This window comes from Phoxinus phoxinus, assembly GCF_949152265.1.
Source record: "Phoxinus phoxinus genome assembly, chromosome: 8".
Taxonomy (NCBI): Eukaryota; Metazoa; Chordata; class Actinopteri; order Cypriniformes; family Leuciscidae; genus Phoxinus; species Phoxinus phoxinus.
This window is the reverse complement of record NC_136883.1, coordinates 17,656,857-17,681,979: the sequence shown is the minus strand read 5'-3', so window position 1 is coordinate 17,681,979 and position 25,123 is coordinate 17,656,857. Positions and strand designations below refer to the sequence as shown.

The window sequence follows — 25,123 nt, the reverse complement described above, 5'->3', positions numbered from 1 at the left end:
AAGGGACAGTTTTGCGCTGTTTCAATTCAAAGTACATTTATTTTCCAACCATAAATGAAAATCGGAATTTCAAAGCAAAGTATTCCATTTACACATAAAAAAATAAAAAAAAGGAAAACCATACATTAATATCATACCAACTATGGTAATCAAAAATATGTCCTGGTCATCAAATTATCTATAATGAATACATGCATACTTCATGACAATTAAGTCAAACGATATTCATGAAATGAAAAAAAAAAAAAATAATTAATATTATACATTAATATTATACCAACAATGGTAATCAAAAATACCTTTTATCGTAATCAAATTATCTATAATACATAAATACTTCAGGACAATTAAGTCAAACTAAATGAAATACCAATGACATTTTCATGAAATGAAAAAAATAAAAAATAAAATAATATTATACATTAATATTATACCAACAATGGTAATCAAAAATACCTTTTATCGTATTCAAATTATCTATAATACATAAATACTTCAGGACAATTGAGTTCATGCGACGAACAACCGTATAAGTCCAAAAAAACAAAAATTGAGATAACCATGTGACTTGAATGTATGTGTGCCACTTTGTATACAGAATCACTTTGGGCGGGTGTTCCCGCGACCAAAACTCTGTATTTTAAATTTTAAAATAGTCTCACGTGGAAAAACCGTTTATGTCCACTAACGAAAAATGGAGACGCTGGTTGCTTTCATGTCCGCTGCGGACATTAAAAGGCAAAACCTCGGCAAAAAAAGGAGAACGAACATTTATGAATGGAAGGACAGAGCAAGGAAGTATTTAAGGGATGCTGGGAAACCATATGTGAACCGGAGAGGAGAGCAAACACGAGGAAAAAGTCCACCGAAAGAGGTGAGTGAAAGAACTGTATACAAAGTATCTAAAGTTAGCGGTTACAGTCAGAGGGGCGTGTACAGATGGTACTCAACCAGAATGAGACTTTTACCGCCGCCGTTCCCGCGGCGGTAAAATTGCGGGGGTGTATTTGCTGGCTTTGACCACTAAGAGGCGCTACAATCGCAGACTTTGAAAAGTGTCAGTTTATTCTCTCTATTGTGTAATCTGCCGCCGCGCCGCGGCTCATTGAGAGTGATTGAAATGTTGTAAAACAGATCAATTCAAGTTAAACATGTAGCCTAGTTAAATGAATTCATATAATCACAAGACTGAAATTAAATGTAGGCCTAATACATTTAATAAATAATGAAAACATTTCAACACAAAACATTGCAATAGAAAAATATTAGACTACATCAATGAGGCTTTGCAAGAGCAACGTCTTATCAGCGGACCGACGGTAGCGCAGTGGATAACTCAACAGCACGAGCTTCACGGAGCTTCAAGCGATGCGAGATCGAATCTCACTAGCTTTGGCTGAAAGCGTTAAATGTTTTACCATTCTTGATGCTTAGATGGGTAACTGTTTATTGAAGTCAAGCGTTTTGTTTAATTATCAATGGCACATTACAACATAAATTTGCTACTTTCCAGTAGAGCCGCTGCACAGACGACAAAACTGATGAAGGAAGATTATCAGCCGATCGCGTCAGAAAATGAAAATGGAAGCTATCTTTAATCTGCTAAATTATTGTTTTGTGAATCATCCACGAAATTGAGATGACTGACAATTGATACCCGTCATAGCAAAGGAAGAAATTTTTAAAAACAGATCCTGGACATTTCAAGGTTTAAATAAAGTGTCGGGGCAGTTTATTTATTACAGGGTTGCATCGAGTTAGAGTTTATTAAGTAAGAAACAGAATCTTATTCTTGCAACATTTTAAATCTGTATTGCCAAAGAAATTGCAGCTAAATAAACAATTAAAACAGTACTATAGTCTACAAAACGAAAATAGTTCAAAGCAACATAAATTAAGATTTTCTTTGCTTCTCTCTCGCGCTGGATCTCTTTTATTTTAGTTTATTTAGTCTCCCAGCACTGCGCGCGCCGGGTCTCTCTCGAAATTAAAAAGATTTCAGGGTAAAACCCCGTTATACAGCTGATAATAGGCCTACTGATGTCGCTGTGTGTCATCCAGACAAATCACGAAAAAAAAAACTGTAACATGATTGAGTCTTGCTTCAAACAGAATGGTTGAATTCACCGTACAATAAAACGAGGTGGATCGCGAATAAGCGCTCTGTATCTGCGGCTCATCGCATTCGTTTAGTTGGCAAGAACGCGTTTCGTCGATAGTTCATGTTTAGATAATGCCAGATTATTGACACACACACTACTCAAACATGTTAAAATTCTACAAAACCAGTTGAAACAAATGGATTGAACACTTCAACTGAAAGTGTGTGTGAAACCCCTTTAAATACAATACATAAAACTACAATATTTATAATTTAAGGGCCTACATTTGGACACATCGAGAGATTTATCTTTAAAAGTATTTTGCCTTTGCCTGGTCATCAGGCTCACTCTGCATATGAAAGACAGAACATTAACACCTCCTGAACCCCCAACCCCCCACAGGCTATCTGAGTCTGAGACCGACTTAAAACAAAGAGAAGTCGCAATTCACACTTAATTCTAGACATAGCATTAGGCTAGTAAAGTGTTGATAATGAAATAATTTAATTATTTAGGCTACATGTAGGCTAATAGGCTAATATTTCTGTCATAAAAGTTTATTAATAAACATTTAATTATTTCAATAATTGAAGAAATAAAACGCTACCTCGGTTTGGGCCAGCTTTTTCCAAGCAAGCCTAAATACAAACGCATGTTCATTTGTTCAAACGCATGTTCATTTGTTGTCATGAATACAATGTTCAACTCAATGTTAAATTCCACGGGGAATTATCTATTAGGCTATTATTATTTTTTATATAAATCTCGAACCACAGTGCTTGCTGCTGCTAAACTAAATAACATTTATATCATATTTATGAACTTAAATGAAACAATATCGCAACATTTCGACAAATAAATTATCTGATCTATTTTTACAATTTAATTCAGGGCGATTTAGCCTAGAGACTACATTTAATTAGCGAGATTTTCACCCTTGTCCGTTCATCATTGGGAAGCGCTCACAGCTTTTGAGTAGATCTGCACCTCTCGGTTTCATACGGATTACCTAATCAGATAACATTTATTAAATATTTAGACATTTAAAAGCTTTAGACATAGCCGATTTCTTATCGTGACTGAGCGGAGGAAAGTGCGGCTTTCGGTTCATTTTTGTGACGCGCAGTTCCCGGAGACATGCAGAGACGACAGATAAACTTTTGAATAAAAGTTTGAATATGAATAAAAGTTTACAGTTTTGAACGATGTAGGCTAGGCTACTCTGATCTGTATGACTAAAAAACTACAGAGTAGCCTAACTGGCCTAAGTTATTTTAGCTGTCTGTTATGAGAAAAATAAATCCAAATGAACGCAGCCGCGTCTGCCGAACACTATTCAACATGCCAGAATAAAACCCGACTTTAGAACAATGGATAGCGCCACTCGGCGTGGTGTGTCAAAATACTTAATTATAAACTTCAATATTTCATTCAAAATAATCTCAAAACGCTTTGTGACATTTTGAAAGCCGTGCATGCATTAAGGCACTGGAACCATGAACTGAAACTGGTTCTGATTTTATTGTTAGTCGTTTAAACGTGCCTGTTGCATATCTTTATTTTATATATTTTAAATGGTCTATTGGTCTAATTTATAGCATTGGTTACTGTGGAGGGAGGGGGGATTAAAATAATTCAGCAAAAGCAGGGATGTTTAGACCAGAAGGAAATCCCCATCCCCCTGGCAAATCGCACCTTATTAAAACCATGTTTTACAAACTCTATATGAACCAAAAAAAAGGCTATCCTGTATAAAAAAATGTTTTGTTTGTTTGATTGTCTGCATTAATAATAGGCTATGACATGCATTAATAGGCTAATATAAAATGTACAATAATCTTTGTTTGTACGGGATTCGAACCCGTGTCATCCATATGACCGATACGTAAATTCTACCACTCGGCCATGAATATACTAATTAAAAAATGCCCGGTTTATCCAATCTGTTCCACAGAAGCGCTCATCATTCGTCTCATTCCTCAGTTGAGTAGTAAACAAATAATCAGCTTCTTTGCACCTAATTTATTTTTGTTCGTTATTTTTGTTATTATTATTATTTTATCACGCTGCTCCCAACGGGCAATAGGCTTATGTCGCCCACCGACGTCTACAATATGAAATAAAGGCTATATTGTTCTCGTCTCTATTTTAAAATGATGATTCTATTTTTCTGTCCTAAACAATGTTCTATAGTAGCCCATTTCATCTGTTAATTGACATTAACCCCGCTTACATTTCAAAATACGGCAATAGCGGCTGTTTTGCACAATGTCCCTCTGCGCCACCTGGCGGTCATTTCGCGAATGACTTTGAAATGCGACTGGATTATTTTTACCGCGGTAGTTTCGCCGCGGTGCCTGTCGCGGCGGTAATAGGCATTCTGGTTGAGTACCATCTGTAGGCTACTGGACGTTGTCTACTAACTTTAGAGTTCATATAGCTCACTCTGTTTAACGGATCAAGTCATGAATGAGTCGAAATAAATGCTGTAGGCTACTCCTTATAACCACGGATAAATTAATCGAAACATTTTAGCTGTGTTTAATGTCCCTAACGTTGGCTAGCGGGATAATGTTAGCTGGCTAGCCAGTTACTTTGTAGCTAGTTACAGGGGCATATTACTGGGCGTCTAACGTTACTAAAGTTCATACACCTCAGACTGTTTAGCGAATCAAGTCATGAATGGGTCGAAATGAAAGCTGAGAAAATTAGGGGGTGTTAAAATTCAGGGGATGTTTTTAAGCATGTCTCTAACGTTACTCCCTATAACCACGGAGAAATGAATCGAAACGCTTTAGGTGCGTCTCTAACACCAGCCCAGCTGCGTCACGTAGGCTAATGTTATACCATTCATTGATTGTGTTATACGTACTGCTGGCAGAATTATATATACATAAACATATGTAAATTCATCCCCAATCTTTAAGATGTTTAGAGTAGAATTTGATTGCTTTATGTCTTCACTGAAATTGGTAAATGAAAAAAAATTGACGTTTAAAATATTTTGATATAATTTTTTAATCCCCTGTTACCATTTAATGCAACACTTTGTTTTGTAATATTGTATGCTATGCTATGTTTGTTACTTGTTATATAATAAATAAATAAAATAAAATAAAAAGGTAATAATAAAAAAATGCATTGATTGTGTAAGCTTTTATATATTCTAGCTAGTAACCTTAATAGCTGCTAATAGCTCTCGTGTTCTATAGCTATAAAAAAAAACCCGCTAATGTGACTTTGTTTCTGTTAAGGGCAAGGTGTGCAAGGAGACGTGTCCCAGGCAGTGTTCAAGCCTAACAGACCAAAGAAAACTCCAGCTCTTCACAGAGTTTTATGCTGTCTCTTATGAGAGGCAACAGGCTATCATTCTCTCTGGTTTGGAGCAGGTAGGCTAACTTACTGTAAGCAATTCATATCATGTCAACAGTATGCAATGCATTACAATGTAGGCCCATGAAATAACCAGTGAATTTAATACTACTGTATGCCTTCAATTCACTAAGACTGCACATGTGCCTGATCACTGTAAATGTTGATGATCTGCATCAAGTAGGCCGCCATGTGCATTACAGACCACAGCGAATTGGTGCCCTAAAAGGCATACTCATTGGCTTATTCATTCTCCTAACCAAAGCCTACTCACGTACTTAATGACCTTAACTTGACAGCTCTACACGACGGCTAGCCTACTACGCTATGGTAAATGTCTTTTTACTTCTAGCACAAGGTGAGTCGCAGGCGACCACGTGGGCCTGACACTGAGATAACTAAGAGGAAGTATACCTTCAAGTACCATGTGCAACAAGGAGGCCAAAGACTTGCTGTTTGTAAGCTCACATTTATGTCAGTCTTTCAACTGACCAACAGTCGCCTACAGGCAAGTTTTATATAGCCTAGCGTTTTCCGTTTGTTAACTTTTTATTACATGCATGATTTTAATTAGATACATTGTCCATTACATATTTATTTAAAGTTACTTATCTTTGAAAAGGTTATTCAAGAAAAGTTAGGCAGTCAGTCTGAGGGAACAGAGCAGGTAGCTAAAGTCAGGTCTCCATTAGAGGACTTCAGAGGAAAACATAAGAACAGGTAAGTAAAAAAAAAATCTTGAAGGACCTCATGCTCTCGTCCTGTTAGTTTTTAAAACTGCACCAATGTCAGCATCAGTTGCCCTACAACATTCCCTGATCTAATGGTGCACTGGACGCTGGCATTATAGGGAGTCTGGTGCCTTGCCACCCTATAACGCATGTACCGTAATGGTTAGGATTAAGCTCACTGTTGTTGCCCAGTCAGGAAACATATTTTTGCACTTTGAGATCGATATCAGAGGTAAAGTGCTATGCAAATGTGATGTATGATTATTCTTTGTATCATTACAACATGATACAAAGGTCATGATCTTATTTGGAATTTGGAGCCTTCTAGACTGAGAAAAGCCAGAAAATTTATTTTTGATTTATGGGGATGAAAGACAACAACTCCCAGATTGCAATGCTAAAACGCACACATCAATCGATCACATGTTTAGCATTCATGTAAACACTACATTCAGATTCACAAATCGGAATGAATTCAGTTAGATTGAAACAAAAGGTGTGCATGTAAACAATGACGATTTTTGCGTCATTGAGGACTTTTTCCAGACAAAAAATATATATAAATCTTTCATCTCAGGGGGATATGAGGGAGGAAAGCATGGTAATTCAAAAATACTAAAAAGAATTAGGTTTTCTACTGATACAAAGCTTAATGCTAAATCCTGAAGTATCCCTTTAATGACTGTATGTGACAAACAAAATCGTATAGTTTAGAGGAAAGTTTAGAATTATACATTAAATTAATTTTATTGTCACAGAAACAATGCAATTGTGCAAAACAGACCAGCATAGTTTATTATATTTCCCTTGTTCATGAGTTGTGTGTTTTTTTTTAGGCCTCATAGTATTCATCCTGCAGTGAGAGAGGGAATAAGAGAGCATATCCTGAGCTTCCCACGCCAACCGAACCACTACTCACGGATGAAGGGAGATGTGGAGAGGGAGTACCTGAGCCCTGATTTAAACCTGCTCCGCATGTTCCGCCTGTACAAGGAAAACAATCCAACATCCACTGCAAAGTTCTGGCTCTATAGGGACCTCTTCAAGCAGCAGAACCTCAGTTTTGGGCAGCCAAGAAGTGACACTTGTGCGAAATGTGATGCCCTGTTCTCAAAATTAACAGCTGCTACAACAGATGGAGAAAGGTTGAAGATTTCAGCCGAGAGTGAGCTTCACCACCGGAAAGCTGAAAAAGCGTACACCCAGTTGCAGGCTGACACAGAGTGGGCCAAAGCCAATGATGACTGCCATGTCATTTGTATCGACATGCAGGGGGTAGTGTTCACGCCAAACCTGACACACTCCAACGTATACTATCAACGGCAGCTGGCCAACTACAACCTCTGTATCCAGGAGATGGGCACTGACGATCCTCCTACAATGTGGCTCTGGCATGAGGGCATCGCTCACAGAGGTTCCATCGAGGTGGCAAGCTGTCTTTTGAAGTGGGCAGAAACATCTTTCGCTCCCCTAGTCCAGGCAAAAGAACGGAAGCTCATCATCTATAGTGACCGATGCTGTGGGCAGAACAACAACTGGCGAGTCCTAAACCTCATGGCCCTGCTCGTATCTAGAGGGTACTTCAGTCAGATAGAGCAGAAGTTCATGGTGTCTGGTCACTCCTTCCTTCCCTGTGACCGTTCCTTTGCCACGCTGGACAAGAGGCGTAAGGTGTCCACACTCCACACTCCCAGCGATGTAGCCGAGATGATCCGTGGAGCCAGGCAGCAGCATCCATTTAAAGTAATTGAGATGAAATGTGCGGACTTCAGGCAGCTCCCTGATGCAACATTAAAGCGACCACCTGGCTTCCTAATCACATCCATGATGTGGTTGAAAGTGACAGGTAAAAAACTAAAGAGTTGGTTTTCTGAGATTAACAGTGTTGGGGATATGTGCATGAAAAAAAATCTTTATTGAATTTCTTGTTGAATGAATTGAATTTCAGCTGCTGATCCATGGTGTGTCCACACAAAAGGAAGCCACAGCCTCTACGAGGGATGGAAGACCTGGCTGATCACCAAACAAAGGAAGAATCAACCACCTCCAGCTCCCTTGTTCTTCACCACGTATGCTCGTGCTTACAATGACCCTCTGCCCATCAAGAAGGAGAAGCACTGTGACCTAATGAAAATGATAGCCTACATGCCAGCGGAGGCCCAAGAATTTTATGGGACATTAGAATGTGGAGAGTAGCCTAGTATGTGTTGGTTATGTGCAGGGTAAGGTGGGGTATATTGTGTAAAATTAATCATAATAGTAGTTGTAGCTTATCTTGTATGCCTTATTTTATGATGTATAATAGGAATATATAGGTATCTATTTATTTAGTGAATTAATGAATGGGGTAATTATTTATGAAATGTATTATAAAAGTTAAAGGAACAAAAAAATATTTTTGTTAATACCTATGTATTGTTCATTGTTCGTACTGTTTTGTCCGTGTTTTTGTTCTGTGATTTACGTTGGCAAAAAATAAAATAAATTGAAAGAAAGAAATGCTTAATATTTTCTTTAATGTTCTGTTACTGTATTAAAACTAAGATAGTAGATAAATGGTTTAAAGTGATATGATGAATTGGACTTATACTGTTATTCCACATTAACTGGACATATACTGTTCTTCCACATTCCAGAAATGTAAATTACTCTAACTTTTTATTTTTAAGATTGATACTAAAAAAACTTATCTCATTAGATTTGGGAAGCTTTTGTTGTCTATCTTCAAGTAAAAAAAAAAAAAAAAAAATTATAATCAAGAGTCCAAATAAAAAAAAATGTATTATTCAAAATTTGAAAATATGGACTTATATGGTTCTTCGTCTCATACACACAATTAAGTCAAACTAAATGAAATACCAATGACATTTTCATGAATTAAAAAAAAAAAAAAAAAAAAACATTATACCAACAATGGTAATCAAAGATACCTCCTATGGTAATCAAATAATCTATAATACATAAATACTTCAAAACAATTAAAAAAACTAAATGAAATACAAATAATATTATGCAGTCAAAAGAAAAAAATATATACATTTCATTTTTTTTGTTGTGGAACTACGGATCGGGTTTTCTTTGTACATTTTTGTTTTTTAATATATTCTGTGTTGTAATGTGAGTCAGTGTCAGTTTGTGTTTCTGCAATGATACAAGGAGATGTATCACTCTGTGTAGGATTTATAGTGTGTGGTGGTGTATGTAGGTCTATTTGAAGTAATGCGTTGTCAAATTGTGTATCCTCAAAGTGTGGTTCAGACGGCCCAGCTCTTTCAGTCTTCTCAGACTCTAGAGGCTCCATTCGAATTATAAAATCATGGTGTGTGGTTACTTGCATTTCTGGAAGTTCTAAGAGACAATCTATAATGTCATCGTCAGAGCGGCTTCGTTTGAGATCAACAAGTGTGCTGATGATGCTGTGGCCAATTTTTGATGTATAAATTTTGCCGGAGGTGGGTTTTAAGGTGATGTTGCCAAATGTTTTAATTTCTATTGCTGTGGATTTGAATTGGATTTTACATTTTGGACATAATATTTTTGAACTCGAAAGTGACATGTTTTCAATGGGATGTTTTAATGGACAGATATACGTGTTCGTTATTTGTGCGCCAATTATCTCACAATTTTCAGTGAGTGATGTTGTGATGGGAACGATTGCGGTGGTTTGAGGTGGAATGTGTTTGAATTGTGTGTCTTTGGTTGTGCTTAGATATGATTTGTTGTTGTGGCGTCTAACTGAAATGTTTAATATACTGTACCACTGTTCTATGTCAAGGCACTGTTCACCCCACACTGTTAGTTCAGCAGATGCCGTTGAATCACATATAGTGTAAATGGTTTTAGACAGAAGAGTTCCGTTTCTCATTATGTTGTGTCCCTCACTGTCCTTTTGTGCAATTTTTACATTGAGCAGTACCTATTAAAAGAAATGTATACAGATTAGTAAAACAAAACATGTTTAAGCTATTCTTTTCAATTTTATAAACCAGGTTTATTCCAATGAAATGTATGGACATTTCATGGATCGATAATAGACAGGAATTTTCTTTAAAAGCAGATTGTTGAAACATTTCAAAATCATTATAAATTCAATACCCAAGTCACAACACATGCTTGAAATGTAGCTTCACTGCTGTGTTGAAGCGTAAAATGTGCAAGTGTGGCTAAACAACTCCTAATCTTAGGACCCAATTCATATTAAAATTTAAAAAATAAAATACTTACTCGTTCAAATTGGGAGCTGGTTTTTAGAATTTGTTCCAATGGAACAATTTTTGGCTCCTCCTGATGGTTAAAAACAAACCCAACGTCACCTGCACATAACAATTTTGATCTTTGTGTGAAGATAACATCCGTTCTTCCAGAGTATAGTTGCGATGGCTTAATTTCCACATTTTCCAGCTTAATGGCTCTTCTAGGATAAAGGAGATATAGTTACTTGTCTGGTATACAGTTTGAAGAGTAAAGTCACAGTCTAAAAAAGATTGTTCTTTAAAGGTTATTTTTAATGTTTAGTATCATTTCTTTTTATTAAAACAATTCAAATAATCAAATTGGGCTTTGGTTACTATTAAAAAAAAATATTTAACCATCGCATTGCAGCCATGTTACAAAATTTAAAATAGCGTAGACTCAAATTCTAAAAAGTTAAATTATATCTTAAAATATCTATTAATGTTACATTTCAAATTCTTTAATCTTTATGCATGAACTATCCCAGTGACAAGATCATTAACACCACCACATTAATCTTGAAGCTAGAAGTTAATACAACATGTGGCAGATTGAGATGTGAAACAACCACCAATAATAATAATATAAAATAATATCATTAATAAAATAAATATTTATGATATAAAAACATTATTAATCACAACATTTGTGAAAGACTCACCGATTAGTTTCTGAGGCTTTAAATTGGCTGTGGAGTTCTGGTCTGAAGATTCGCAAAGGTGAAAATGCATCTTTTTCTTGTAGAGTGGCATCAAAGAATTTTACTTTTGGGCCTTGTTTTATTTCACTGACTTTATGGATGTATCCTGTTCTTTCCATATCTGTAAGAAATATTGTATGCACATTTAAAAAAAAAATAGATTAAATAATGGGATTATTACTTACTGTCATTTGTAAAATGAATGTGCAAAGTAAATGTTTGCGTTAATTTAACATGATGTGGTTAAAATTACAAGATGTGATATAGTTTGGCTATTTTTTAAAAACACAAATATTTTCAATAAAATATTAAACTCATACTCAGAATTTAAAAATAATTAAAGATGGATATAGACCAACCTGTGTATCAGGATGTATGCAAGATGGATAAGATTCTGGACAGACCAGGTGGAGACAGGCAGAAAACAATCAGAGTCCAATAGTCAGGCCAAAGTCAAAAACAGGTTAGCAGAAACGGGAATAACACTCAGAAATGCATACACAAAAGTCCAAGATTTTACAGTGAGTGAGTGTGAAAACCAGGTTTTTATAGTGTGAGTGAAACAAGGTAATGATAAACAGGTGAATGAGATGATTAGTGCTGATGAGTCCCGAGCAGGGAGTTTTGGGAAATGTAGTTTGTGAGTGAAACATGAAAGTCCGATGTGGAGTGCCCTCTGGAGGCTTTCAAGGGCACTCTAGCAGGTGAGCATTACATATACTCTCAAATTTCTCTAGAATGTGCAATTACCTGTAATGACATGAAATATGCTAGTTTTGAGGGCACAGAATATTGTTTATGGTGATGATAACAGTTATGTATAACAATTACATAAGGATTATATGCTATTCTTTGTGGAGTTTGCATGGTGAGTCTGCATGAATCACTGCAATTGTGCAAAAAAAAAAAAACCCCACCAGTTTCAGTAGTAGAAGTGAAAATGAACTGAAAATAAATTTTAATAGAAATTTGGCAAATGCTTTATTTATCAATTTTCTTTCTCAAATACACATCATGTCTGGAACTAAAATATCCTTTCCAGCACTTAGGCCCACAGTATCTTTTGTGGTCTGGGCATGTGCCACATAGGATTTTAATCCACAATTAGGTCACAGGTCAGGATCAGTACCACATGACTTAGCAGATTGCACCATTTAGAAGATGTAGAATCGCAAGCTGCAGAGGAGAATCTCAGTGTAAGAATGAGAACAAAAAGTGTTAACTAGATTCAGATGCTAAAATGGATTAATGCTAATGTAACTTATGGTTAGCCTGATAGCTGCATTGTATTGTTTCACCATAACCTTGGATTCAAACCCATGACCAGAAAGGTACTGGGTTTGTGGCATCTGGATTAACAGCTTGAGCAACTCAGAGGAGGATGAATCAGGAAAGCTGCAGAGAGGCTTCAATGTAAGAATGAGTACAAGAACACAAATTAACCAGATTACCATGCTAGGCTATCTTAACGCTAATGTAGCTTATAATTAGCCAATATGGAGCCAGAAGAGCAAAAGATTAGAACAATACAGGAATATACCCAATATAATACACAATTTTACATAGTCATCCAAAGCAGGATTTGAACCTATGACAACAATGGCTTAGGATTCATAGCACATGGATTAACAGCTTGCACCACTCAGAAGAAGCTGAATCAGAAAGCTGCAAAGGAGAGCCTTCAGTGTAAGTATAATAATAATTAGTAATTGTTTTTTTGATTGGTTAATTGGTGTAATTAGTGTAATGCAATTAGAGTAATTAAGTTGAGTAATTAGTGAGGGTTTATAAGCCAGGCAACCAAGGAGACTACTTTCTATGTTTCTTGACAAGGTGAGGTTAAGCAGGTCATAGATGAAGCTGTCATTTAATCATGTCTTTTGAAATGATATCAGTGTACAATTTTAGTTTTTCTGTATGAAACTTATAGGTATGTTGTTGAAAGTATTTTAGAGATCATAGTTTTTTGTGTGTTTTGAATGAATGTTGACAAAATGGGTGCTCTCATAAAGGGCTGACACATGCTTTCTACAAACATTTATAGAAACAGCATTATTTAGGCTAAGACGTATAAATAAGTTAAAATTACATGTTTCATATTACTTTTTTTTAAGCATTTTTAATTTTGAAATTGAATAGGCATGTGATGTTGATTTTAAACAAACTGTTTATTGACATGTGCATTTCACATGTCTACTACATTGAATACTTGGTTAATAAGTCAATTTAACCTGAATGCTTGTTTAATATAACGTCATGTATGTTTAATTATATATGTATATATATATATGACTTCAGATGCAAAAGCCTCTAAGTGCCATCTGAGATTTTCTTCTAAAATGAGCATTTTTTATTATCAAGCTTTTTTTATGTTGGCTCAGTATTTTCACTTTAATGACAATTAAAAGGTAATTTGTATTGACCTAAAAGCTGAAATAACTGAATATAAACATACAAGCTTGATAAAAATGGAAAATCTCAGATGACATTTAGAGGCTTTTACATCTGAAGTGTTTATACATGCATATGAGTATATATATATATATATATAAATAAATAAAATTAGGATATTTGATAATTGTTTATGTGATGTGTGTGTAATAAAATTAGGATATTTGATATGTGTAAGTGAAATATATATAAATATATATAATAAAATTAGGATATTTGATATGAGTGTATGTGAAATATATATACATACATATAATAAAATTAGGATATTTGATAAGTGTTTATGTGACTAATATATATATATATATATATATATATATATATATATATATATATATATTAGTCACAAACACTTATCAAATATCCTAATTTTATTATATGTATATATATTTCACATACACTCATATCAAGTATCCTAATTTTCAAGTAAACACTTATTTATTTCAGAATTGTTAAATATTTCTATGTGAAAATGGTTAGAAAATCCTTAGTGTAATGAAGTGAAGTATTTTTGGGTGTTTTGTAAAACTGGCAACTTCAGTTATGCAAGTGTACATAATCTTTTTGTTTATATTTACAGATGCCACGACCTACGAAAAGGGCCTGCATTGGCAAGAAGCTTGCACAACAACGATGTGCAAATACAGAGGTTCCGCCGCTTCCTCTTGAAAAAAAGGCAGAGGATGCACCCCCTCTTAAAAAAAGGCAAACAGAGGCTGCACCGCCTCCTCTTAAAACAAGTCAGGCAGAGGCTGCACCGCTTCCTCTTAAAACAAGTGAAGCAGAGGTTCGGCCACTTCCTCTTAATAAATTGGCAGAGGTTCGGTCGCCTCCTCTAAAGAAAAAGGCACAGGAAAGACTGTTTTCCTTTGACATACAGGGAAGAATCTTCCCTTTTACCGGGAGACCATCGTGTAGCCCATACCAAAGAACATCGCACCCTCAAATCCAGAAGAATCTTCTGGGGGAGGATATGCAGGTTCTTTTGGCAGAGGTTCGGCCGCTTCCTCTTGAAAAAATGGCAGGGGTTCAGCCGCTTCCCCTTAAACAAATGGCCCAGGCGAGCCGTCTGGAAAGAGGGACGATAATTGTAAACAGCCCTCTTCAGAAAAATCCTTATACTTTTTATACTTCTTATACAACTGATACAAACCTGACAAAAATGAGACAAAAACCACAAAACCTAATTTCTATGAAACTTCATGACAATGCTTTGAATGTTTCAGCTGTATGTTCTGAATTTCCACAGAGATCAGTGCTTCAAGGTTCCTTTCATCAAGGTGATGCTCGATTTGGAGATTCACGTGGCAGACAGTGTGGTGCCATCAGTCTGACAGCAGTGTTGACAAGCAAGATGAAGAACGTGCTGACTTGGACGAGACAAGATCTTGATGGTGTCTTAGTGGCAGGAACACACCTTTATGAACGGTTACGGAATCAGGGTAACATAAATGACCGACAAGTGGTGGGTAGAAATTACATTGCAGTCCACGAGTTACCAAGGAGACATGTCCTGGGTAATACTGTGTTTTCAATAGAGTATGCAGAGTCTCTCACTGGATTTGTTGATGTTGATGACTATGATGCAGCATTAATAAATGTGGCCATGCCAGTTGATGTAGCTCTTCAGCAAGCTCTACTGAGTGCTGATGCTTTTCTTTTATGTATCTGTGCCAACACATGTGCAGTTATTAAGGAGGGTTCATGGTATGCCTTTGTTGATTCTCATGCTAACATGACAGAGACTAGTTGTGTTGCTTATCACAGCACCATAGAATCTTTGTATGACTACATTAATAAGATGGCACACTCATTTGGTGTAACTGCACCACGATTTGAGGTAACTGGAGTTTCCGTTCATGCAGATTCTGAAGTTTATCACTCGCTGGAGGCAGACCGCAGCAGTTTCCCATGCTCTTCCGGTAAAGCACTTTACAGTGAAGTTCTGAAACACAAACCTGTGACAACTGAGGTAAGGTCATCTGATTTTCAAGTACCTAAGGTTGATGTTCAAAATAAAAGCACTGCTGTTCACATGCCACAACCAGTGTATAATGTGTTGAGAAGAGAAAAGCCAGCTGAACCCTTAAAGAAATGCATTACAAAGTCCCACTCGCTTGAGGCAGACCACAGCAGTCGTTCACGGTCTTCTGGTAAAGCACTTTACAGCGAAGTCTTAAGATGCACACCCAAGGTATGCACATCTGTGACATCTGGGGTAAGATCATCTGACTTTCAATCACCTGAGGTTGATGTTCCAAATACAAGCAGCACTAACCTTTCATTGTCACATCCAGTTTGTACTGTCTTGCCAAGTAAAGGAAAAAGGGGAAGAAAAAAGCAGGATGAGCAGGTCTCTAAGAAACAGGTCAAAAAATCTCATGTTGAAAATGTTGTAGTAGATGACATCATTATTACTGATGTTACAATTCCAGAAACATGTTTTTCACCCTTGACTCTTAGCGATCAGCAAGCTTTATGTGAACTCTTGCTTCTAACAAATGTTAACAGTGACTGTGATGTTGCAACAAACTTTGGTCCCATTGCAGGTCCGTGTCAGACAAAGGGTATAAAACCAGATGGTAACTGCTTTTTCAGATCATTGGCATATGCAATCTGTGGAAGTGAGGAGAAGCATTTGAAGATTCGCCGTGCCGTTGTCAAACACCTGAAAATGAACACTTCAATATTTCAGAGGTATGTGAGAAGTGAGTATACTTCAGTAGAGGACTACTTGACACAATCTAGAGTCTATTATTCTGGGTCATGGGTCACTGAAATTGACATCTTTGCTTCTGCTGATCTGTTGAAAACCACCATAATGACTTTTAATGATGGACGGTGGAATGTACACAAACCTACTGGAGAGGTAATTTCAAACAATGCAATATATCTGAAAAACTGTAATGGTAATCATTATGAAGTTGTCACATGTGTTAAGCACAGAGAGCAAGACATTTGCGCAGGGAAATGTGAGAATGCCACTTCAAATGAGGTGAGAATGCCATGTCTGCGTAAAAGGAAGGTAAGCGACGCCGCACAGTATGATCAAGAGAGATACTTGAAGAAACTGAAGGATCAGAAGACCAAGTATGATAATGACATTGATTTTAGACAGAAAAAAAAGAAAGCTCTTTGTGAGAAATATTTGAAACATTGTCATGTTCGTTTGATTAAGTGCGAACGTTCTAAGGCCAAATATTCAAGCAATATTCAGTTTCAGAAACATGTTTGCCAGTATTCTCAAATGAAATATAAAAATGATGTCTCATTTCAGGCGGCTACACGTGAGTATTCCAAGAAGAAATATCTTCAAAACGTGCACTTTCAAGCAAGAGTGCGTGAGTATTCAAAGAAGAAATATCTTCAAAACGTGCACTTTCAAGCAAGAGTGCGTGAGTATTCAAAGAAGAAATATGTTCAAAACCTGGTCTTTAAAGCAAGACTGTGTGAGTATTTAAAAACAAAATATCGCAAAGATCTAAACTTTCATTTTAGTAAAATACAAAAAGGCTGTGAGATGTATGCAAAAAAAAGAGAAAAACACAAAGACATGGGTGTTGCAATTGCCAGTTTTCGTCGAGAAGTGAGTAGAGGTCCAGAGTTTGTGTGCTGTGTCTGTCACCGTTTACTTTTCCGAAAGCAGGTTACTGAATGCAAACCAGAAAACTATGAAAACAAAGGAGAAACAATTGCTGCCTTGGCGAGAAGATGCATCACACTGAGGTATGTGCATGTTTGTGATGAAAAATGTCATAATCCTTTTGTTTTTTCTCCAAGGTGCAAATTGTGGATTTGTCCAACATGTCATCGCAAAATCATCAGGGGAAAACTGCCTGAAGAGAGTGTTGCTAACAATATGCATGTGGCGGACATTCCAAATCATCTAAAGTCTCTTAACTCGTTGGAACAACATCTTGTTGCACGTAACATTCCTTTTTTGAAGTTACTCTGTCTTCCACGTGGAAAACAAAATGGTTGCCATGGACCTGTGGTGTGTGTTCCTGTAAATACTGCAGATGTTTCAAATATTCTTCCACGAAATGAATGCGATGACAAGATAAGAATAAAGCTAAAGCGCAAGTTAACATACAAAGGGCATTATGAGTACAAGCATGTACACACTGATCGTGTTAGAAATGCTCTGAGATATTTGATCAGGTGCAATAAATTGTACAAGGATGTGGAGATTAACGAACAATGGATCAACTCGTTGAGTGAATCAGAAGAAAAAGTTGCTGATGAAATGGAGGAACAAACTGTAGTTGAAAAGAGTGAAGAGGAAAATGATACTGAAGAACAGCCAGAGGAAGATTTGACTTATATCAAAGAGCAGAGTGGTCTTTTGTCAGACACATGTTTACAACCTGTCGATCTTGGTTCGGAAGTCATTGATCAGCATTTTCAAGATGTGTTAAATGTGGCACCAGCTGAAGGTAACAGTCCTGTTAAATTACTGTCTGATAAAACCAATGAAGCAAAATGTTTTCCTGTTCTGTTTCCAACTGGTGGTCCAACATTCCATGATGAGAGAGAAAGAAAGATCTCACTTTCACGGTACTTAAATGCAAGAATCCTCAATGCAGACGGACGTTTTGCACGGAGCACAGACTTCATTTTCTATGCTCAATACATGTCAGAGTTGGATCAAATTGTATCCAATGTCTCGATTGCTTTGCGAAAAGGGTCGGACAAGAGGTTGTTGAAGGGAGTAACCTCAGATATGCTCACAAATCCAGAGTCATTAGCTAAATTATTAAATTATGATGAAGGCTACAAGTTTTTGAGACCAGTCCGTGGAACGCCACCCTATTGGCAATCAACTCAAAAAGATCTTTTTGCCCTCATAAGACAACTAGGTATTCCAACTTTCTTTGCATCCTTTAGCTCTGCTGATCTCAGATGGCCTGAAATGATTAACACCATCTTGGAGCAAGAACAGAAAAATGTAAGTGTTGATGAGCTTGACTGGTCTGAGAAATGTGGACTAATTAGACGAAACCCAGTCACTGCTGCGAGGATGTTTGATTACAGATGGCATTGTTTTTTGAAAGATGTCATTATGTCACCTGCTCAACCTATTGGTAAGATCAAAGACTACTTTTATCGTGTAGAGTTTCAACAGCGTGGATCTCCTCATGTTCATTGTTTGTTTTGGGTTGAAAATTCTCCAAAGTTAAATGAAGACAATGAAGACAATGATGCTTTGGTTGCTGCTTTCATAGATCAGTATATCACTTGTGAGACACCAGGAGAGGATGATGCAGAACTTTCTGAAACTGTGAACAGTGTTCAAAAGCACAGCACCAGACATTCGAAGACATGCCGGAAGAAAAAGACAGTGTGTAGATTTAATTTTCCACGACCTCCATCTAGCCGCACCTTTATAACGAGAGCTGTGCAAGATGACTTGAAAGGCAATGATGGAAATGAGACCGCAAGTGCCATTTTGAAGAAAATCAAAACTGCATTGACAGAATCTGAAGTCAATTTTGATTCAACAGATGCCTTTTTCCAATCCATTGGAATTAATCAGGCTGTATTTGAAAAGGCATACAAGAGATGTTCCAAAAAGAAAAGTGTCGTCTTGAAGCGAAGTCCAAAAGATGTTTGGGTAAATCAATATAACCCTCATTTATTGCGTGCATGGCAAGGCAACATGGATATCCAGTATGTGACAGATGCTTACTCTGTAGTGGTTTATATTATTAGTTACATCACAAAAGCAGAACAAGAAATGGGACTGTTGTTGCAACGTGCACAAAATGAAGCCATGAATGGAAATCTCGAAGCAAGATCATCGTTAAAAATGTTGGGAAGTGTATATTTACACAACAGAGAAGTTTCAGCACAAGAGGCTGTGTATCGCCTAACAGGTATGCACTTGAAAGAATGCTCTCGCAAAGTCCAGTTTATTCCAATTGGAACAGATCCTGTGAAAATGAGTTTGCCTTTGCGGGTTCTCCAAAGCAAAGATGACCATTCTGGTGAAGAAAATTCAAGTTTTTGGATGAATAGTTTGGTTGACCGTTACAAGAGTAGACCAAAAACGGAACATTTTGAGATTCTATGTCTGGGCAGTTTTTGCTCCGAATACAGGATATTGTCAACATCTGAACTATCTTCACAAAAGAAAGAAAATGTGATCAAGCTTAACAACAATTGTGGGTACATGGTCAGAAGATCTCGAACTGAACCTGCAGTAATAAGGTATCCAAGATTTTCACCAACAAAAGATCCAGAAAAGTACCATCATTCACTGCTACAACTTTTTTTACCATATTATGAAGATTGTCATCTAAAGCCTGAGAAGTTCCACACTTATGAGGATTTCTACAAAAATGGTGCTGTCAAATGTGGAGGTAATGTGATTGGAGTCAAATCTATTGTTGATTCTAATCGAGCACTGTTTGAAAAGGACCGTGATGAATTGGACCGAGCTCAACAGGTCTTGGAGCTGGGTGTTGATTTGGAAGATGCTTGGGCTACATTGTGTCCTGAAACAGAGAATGTGCGTCATGAATGTATTGAGCTAATGAAGAACAACATACTTCCCGAAGAAGATGATTCTGACACACTTATTCCAGATCTTGTAGCGAATCCTCGAACTGCATTCACAATTGAGAACAGTAATGCTACAATGTCTCGAGATGAAGCACTGTGTTTATTAAGATCATTAAATGCTAAACAGTCTGCAATATTTTACAAAGTTCGTGAATGGTGTGTACAAAAACTGAATGGAGGAAACCCTGAACCATTTCGCTTGTTTGTTACTGGTGGAGCAGGCACAGGAAAAAGCCATGTAATTAAAGCAATATGCTATGAATCTTCTAGACTCTTGTCTCAGCTGTCTGAAAACCCTGAAGAAAGGAGTGTGATTTTGTGTGCATCTACTGGAGTAGCCGCATACAACATTGGCGCTGCAACCATCCACAACACTTTTTCAATTGGTGCTAGTGTGAAATTGCCATATCAACCATTAAGTGATGACAAAATCAATTCTCTCCGTTCCAAACTTGGAAGTTTGAAGATTTTGATTATAGATGAGGTATCCATGGTTGACCATCACCTTTTGTCATATGTTCATGGGAGATTGAGACAAATCAAACAAACTGGTGATTACTCCCTCTTTGGAAAGGTAAGTCTTGTAGTTGTTGGAGATTTTTATCAGCTGCCACCTGTTAAAGGAACTCCACTCTATACTGATACAAAAGGTGTGAACCTTTGGGAAAACAACTTTGAAATTGCTGAACTAACTGAAGTTGTTAGGCAACAAGATGCATCCTTTGCTGAAACCTTAAATCGTCTGAGAGTTCGTAAAAAAAATGAACCTCTAAACTCATGTGACCTCAACATGTTGAAGCAACGTGAAACAGGAGAAGAATGCGGGGATGTTCATATATTTCCTACAAATAAAGAGGTTGATGAGTACAATATTCGGAGACTAAATGAGGTTTGTCCTGAGGCAATCAGCATTCGAGCTCAAGATTTTGAGAGAAATCCCAAAACTGGTAGGATTGAAAAAAAAGTTGGATTTCATGCAACCGTTTTCAACTCCTGTTTGGCTAAATGTGTTTCCTTGGGTGTTGGAGCGAGAGTAATGTTGAAGAAAAATGTTGATGTTTCGGACGGACTTGTGAATGGAGCCTTTGGTACAGTTGTCCATATTAGCAGAAGTCAAATACAGGATGATGATTATGTTGATGACTTTCCATCAGCCATTCATGTGGAATTTGATGATCCAAATGTGGGAAGAAGTCAAAGGTTAAACCAACGACATCGATTTTCCCCAAATTCTACAGTAATTGAAGTTCAAGAAGATCAAGTTACAAACAACGGTGGTTTAAGACGTCAATTTCCACTTAGATTGGCATGGGCATGCACCGTTCATAAAGTCCAAGGGCTCACAGTAGATAAAGCTGTTGTATCTCTTGACAAGATATTTACTGCAGGACAAGCATATGTTGCATTGAGTCGTGTGAGAACTCTCAATGGACTAATAATTCAAAACTTCAAGGAGTCTGCAATCTACTGTAATGATCAAATTGATTTGGCAATGAGACATATCCCAAAATTTCCACTAGAAATTCACAATTTCTCAAAGACGCCTGGTATATTTACAATTGCTCTTCACAACGTACAAAGTCTTCAAGCTCATGTTCAAGATCTCCAAGCTAACAGACAGCTTATGAATGCAGATTGTATTTGTTTAACTGAAACATGGTTAAAAGTTGAAGACAAAGTACAAATACCTGGATTTATTTTCAATCATAATCCAAGAGCTAAGTGTTATGACAATAGCACTCCACTTTTCAGTAACTTAAAACTACAGCGAGGAGGTGGTGTTGCAATTTACTCTTGTGAAAACATGTCTTTTAAAGTCATTATTCCAGAACTTTGTAATTTGGAATGTTTGTACTTCTCAGTTCCACATGTCAACTTGAATGCTGCTCTTCTGTACAGGCCTAATTCATATCAAATTGATGTGTTTCGACAAAATCTGTTACATGTCATTGCTGAGCTGGAAAAACATCCAGGAAAGAAGGTAATCATGGGAGACTTCAATGAAGACAACTTGACATCTTCTTCAATTGTGAAACTAATGGAAGTCCATGGATACAGTCAACATGTGCAATGTCCTACAACTGAAAAGGGTACGTTACTAGACCATGTCTACGTTAAAGATGCAGAAAATGTCACAATTGAAATTGTTTCAACTTATTATAGTTACCATGAAGCAGTTCTAGTTTCAATAAGGTAATTGGCATTTTTGACACAATTAAGACTGTATAACTGCATTTTTCTTTTCTGTGCCCCTACCATGCTACAATTAATCTGAGATTGAGGTCCATGAAGGTTTGTTCAAGTTCACAAGTGAAAACTTATTAGATAATTCATTTTAAATCATGTCATTCAGAAATTACAACGGATGAATCTTTATTTTTTTAAAGTCCAGTAGCATGTTATCAAGAGAGCTTTAGTCATGTAAGGTAATTTGTTTGATTTATGTATACATGTTATGACTTATATGTATATTAGGGCTGTGCTATGTATTGAAATTGTCAAAACATCACAAATGTATATATCACAATATGCATATTGCAAGTGCTTGCAATAACTGGGGTCACGAAAAAAAGATTTATTTCATACAGTGAAAACGAAGCAGTGTTTTATTTTTACATGCGATTATTCAGTTTCTTTTTTATAACCCTAATGGAGGATAAACTTAAACATTGCTGTTCAGAAGTTAAAGGGATGTTTTTTGTTACTAAAAGAATGTGAAATGCGTATGTAGTTTATATAATTTTATTAAACATTTTGAGTTTATTACACTAAGCATTATCATATCGAATATCGCATTAATGAGTTGTCACATTGCATTTTTCTTCAATATCACACAGCCCTAATGTGTATGATTTATGTATATAACTACAATGTCTATTCTATTATTGTCCATACCATGTGACACATCTTGAGATTCCAAGTTCCATAGAGTCCTGACCATTCCATCCATTGTTCATCGGCCACCACCCTACACCTTCCATAATTATTGATCTTTCTGGAGTTCCAAAGCTACATCCAGTCAAGGTTTGTGTAGTTTATGCATTTAAATTGTTCAATTTGTGTTTCTGATTATTCTTGATCTGTTTAAGACAAGGTTTCTGTTTTTTTGGCTGAAAGATGTTTTTTTTTTAATCTAATTTCTGCCCTAGACCAAGCCATCCAAACAACACTGCATGGTTCCAAACAGTATAGAAAGCATCCACAAAGACTGCCTGCTGCATTCCTACAGTTGTCTTAATAAATCCCAATTAAGTTAATAGGATTACAAGAAAACATCTAAAAACAATGGAAAACTTCACAAAGAAAGGTAAGTTGACATTATTATGTACATTTTAGTAGTTAATAAAAAAATATCTATCTATCATTCATTGCATCAACTAACAATATAATTAATATATTTATAAATTGCAATGTCCACTTCTGACAAAAAGGCAAACGGACACAGTGTATACATTAGCAAAATATTGTTAACTTCACTTCAGCAGTTCAACAAATTATTATTATTATTTATTTATTTTTCTGGAACCCTAAGTTATAACTTCAATATACCCATCACAAGATTCTCTATTCCATTAACTTTTTCAACATTTGTCCAGCAACACAATAACTACAGTTGATAGTTTTAAAGTCCATACATATCGCTATACAAATGTCCACAAAAGGTATGCTAACAGATTATGTATATGTTAGTTGCGAAATGTTTTTAATGTAAAGACTTCACTTATAGCACTTTGTTGAAGGAAAGTAATATTTTCATTTCAGATTCCTGAAATTCACAGAAGTCTCAACTTCCTCCATATACCACCCATCACAAGATTCTCTGCTCCATAAACTTTTATAAAAGCACACAACTGATAAAACGGTAAGTTGTATTGAAGAAAATTTAAGTTGTTGACATTTATACAAGCACTGGATAATCTACAAGTGGTACATTTTAAGGTTTGTACAGCAACTCCATAAGTACAATTTATATTTGGAAGTCCAAACATCCCTATACAAATGTCCACAAAATGTATGCTAATAGACCATGTATATGTTAGTTGCAAAATGTTTTTAATGTGAAGACTTCACTTATTTCACTTTTTCACTTTATTGAATGAATATAATATTTTCAGATTTCTGACATTGACCAAAGTCTTTACTTCCTCCATATACCCATCACAAGATTGGACTTTTATGAAGCGCACAACTGATAAAACGGTAAGTTTTATTGATGTAAATTTATGTTGACATTTATACAAGCACTGGTTAATCTATTAATAGTGCACTTTCAGATTTGTGCAGCAACTTGACTACAATTGACAGTTTGAAGTCCACATACAGTGTCCTTATGCAAATGTCCACCAAAGGTAAGCTAACAGATCAAGTCTACGTTAGTTGCAAAATGTTTTTAATGTAAAGACTTCACTTATTGCACTTTGTTGAATGAATGTAATGTTTCAGATTTCGTCATAACCAAGTCATAATCACCTCCCATATGCCAATCAAAAGATTCTCTGCGTCATGAACTTCTGTAAAGTGTACAACTGATTGAAAATGGTAATGAACAAAGAATATATTCAAACTTGTTATTGAAAATGTATCATTTTGTGATTTTGATTATTGCTTTTCCCCTTCTAACAATAGGGATGACATTCTTCTCTTCAACTTTCAATTGAGAAAATGTTCTGAAAAAAAAAAACTGGAAACCTATGCAGACAGTCAAGTTATTTTACAACTGAATACATAATCTCCACATTAACAATGTTGAATGGATGGCTTGTATTACATTTGGCCTATGTATAGTTACTTTAATATGTGCCAGCCAAAAGAGGATGGCATGCCCCTGCTGAGTCTGGTTCCTCTCAAGGTTTCTTCCTTTGCCACTATGCTGATTTTATTCCACCCTTTGACCCATGATGTTCCACAATTCTATTTAAGGGAGTTTTTCCTTGCCACTGTCGCCTTTTGGCTTGCTTACTGGGGTATGA

At 36.3% G+C, this 25,123-nt stretch overlaps 2 protein-coding genes across 2 annotated transcripts; both read left to right on the top strand.

Moving 5' to 3' along the window:
* The first annotated feature begins 514 nt into the window (after positions 1-514).
* On the top strand, positions 515-8,580 carry LOC307002781 (uncharacterized protein). The gene is made up of 6 exons (XM_079620694.1): positions 515-874; positions 5,357-5,491; positions 5,827-5,982; positions 6,097-6,194; positions 7,042-8,051; positions 8,154-8,580. The coding sequence occupies exons 1-6, from the start codon at positions 695-697 to the stop codon at positions 8,399-8,401; spliced, it is 1,827 nt and encodes a 608-aa protein (XP_079476820.1). The 5' UTR covers positions 515-694; the 3' UTR covers positions 8,402-8,580.
* Positions 8,581-12,960: 4,380 nt separating this feature from the next.
* On the top strand, positions 12,961-25,123 carry LOC307002744 (uncharacterized protein). Its single transcript, XM_079620655.1, has 9 exons — positions 12,961-12,971; positions 14,170-17,315; positions 22,053-23,177; positions 23,303-23,460; positions 23,916-24,015; positions 24,269-24,353; positions 24,428-24,502; positions 24,597-24,692; positions 24,780-25,123. Exons 2-3 carry the CDS (start codon positions 14,170-14,172, stop codon positions 22,348-22,350), a joined length of 3,444 nt encoding a protein of 1,147 aa, XP_079476781.1. The 5' UTR covers positions 12,961-12,971; the 3' UTR covers positions 22,351-23,177; positions 23,303-23,460; positions 23,916-24,015; positions 24,269-24,353; positions 24,428-24,502; positions 24,597-24,692; positions 24,780-25,123.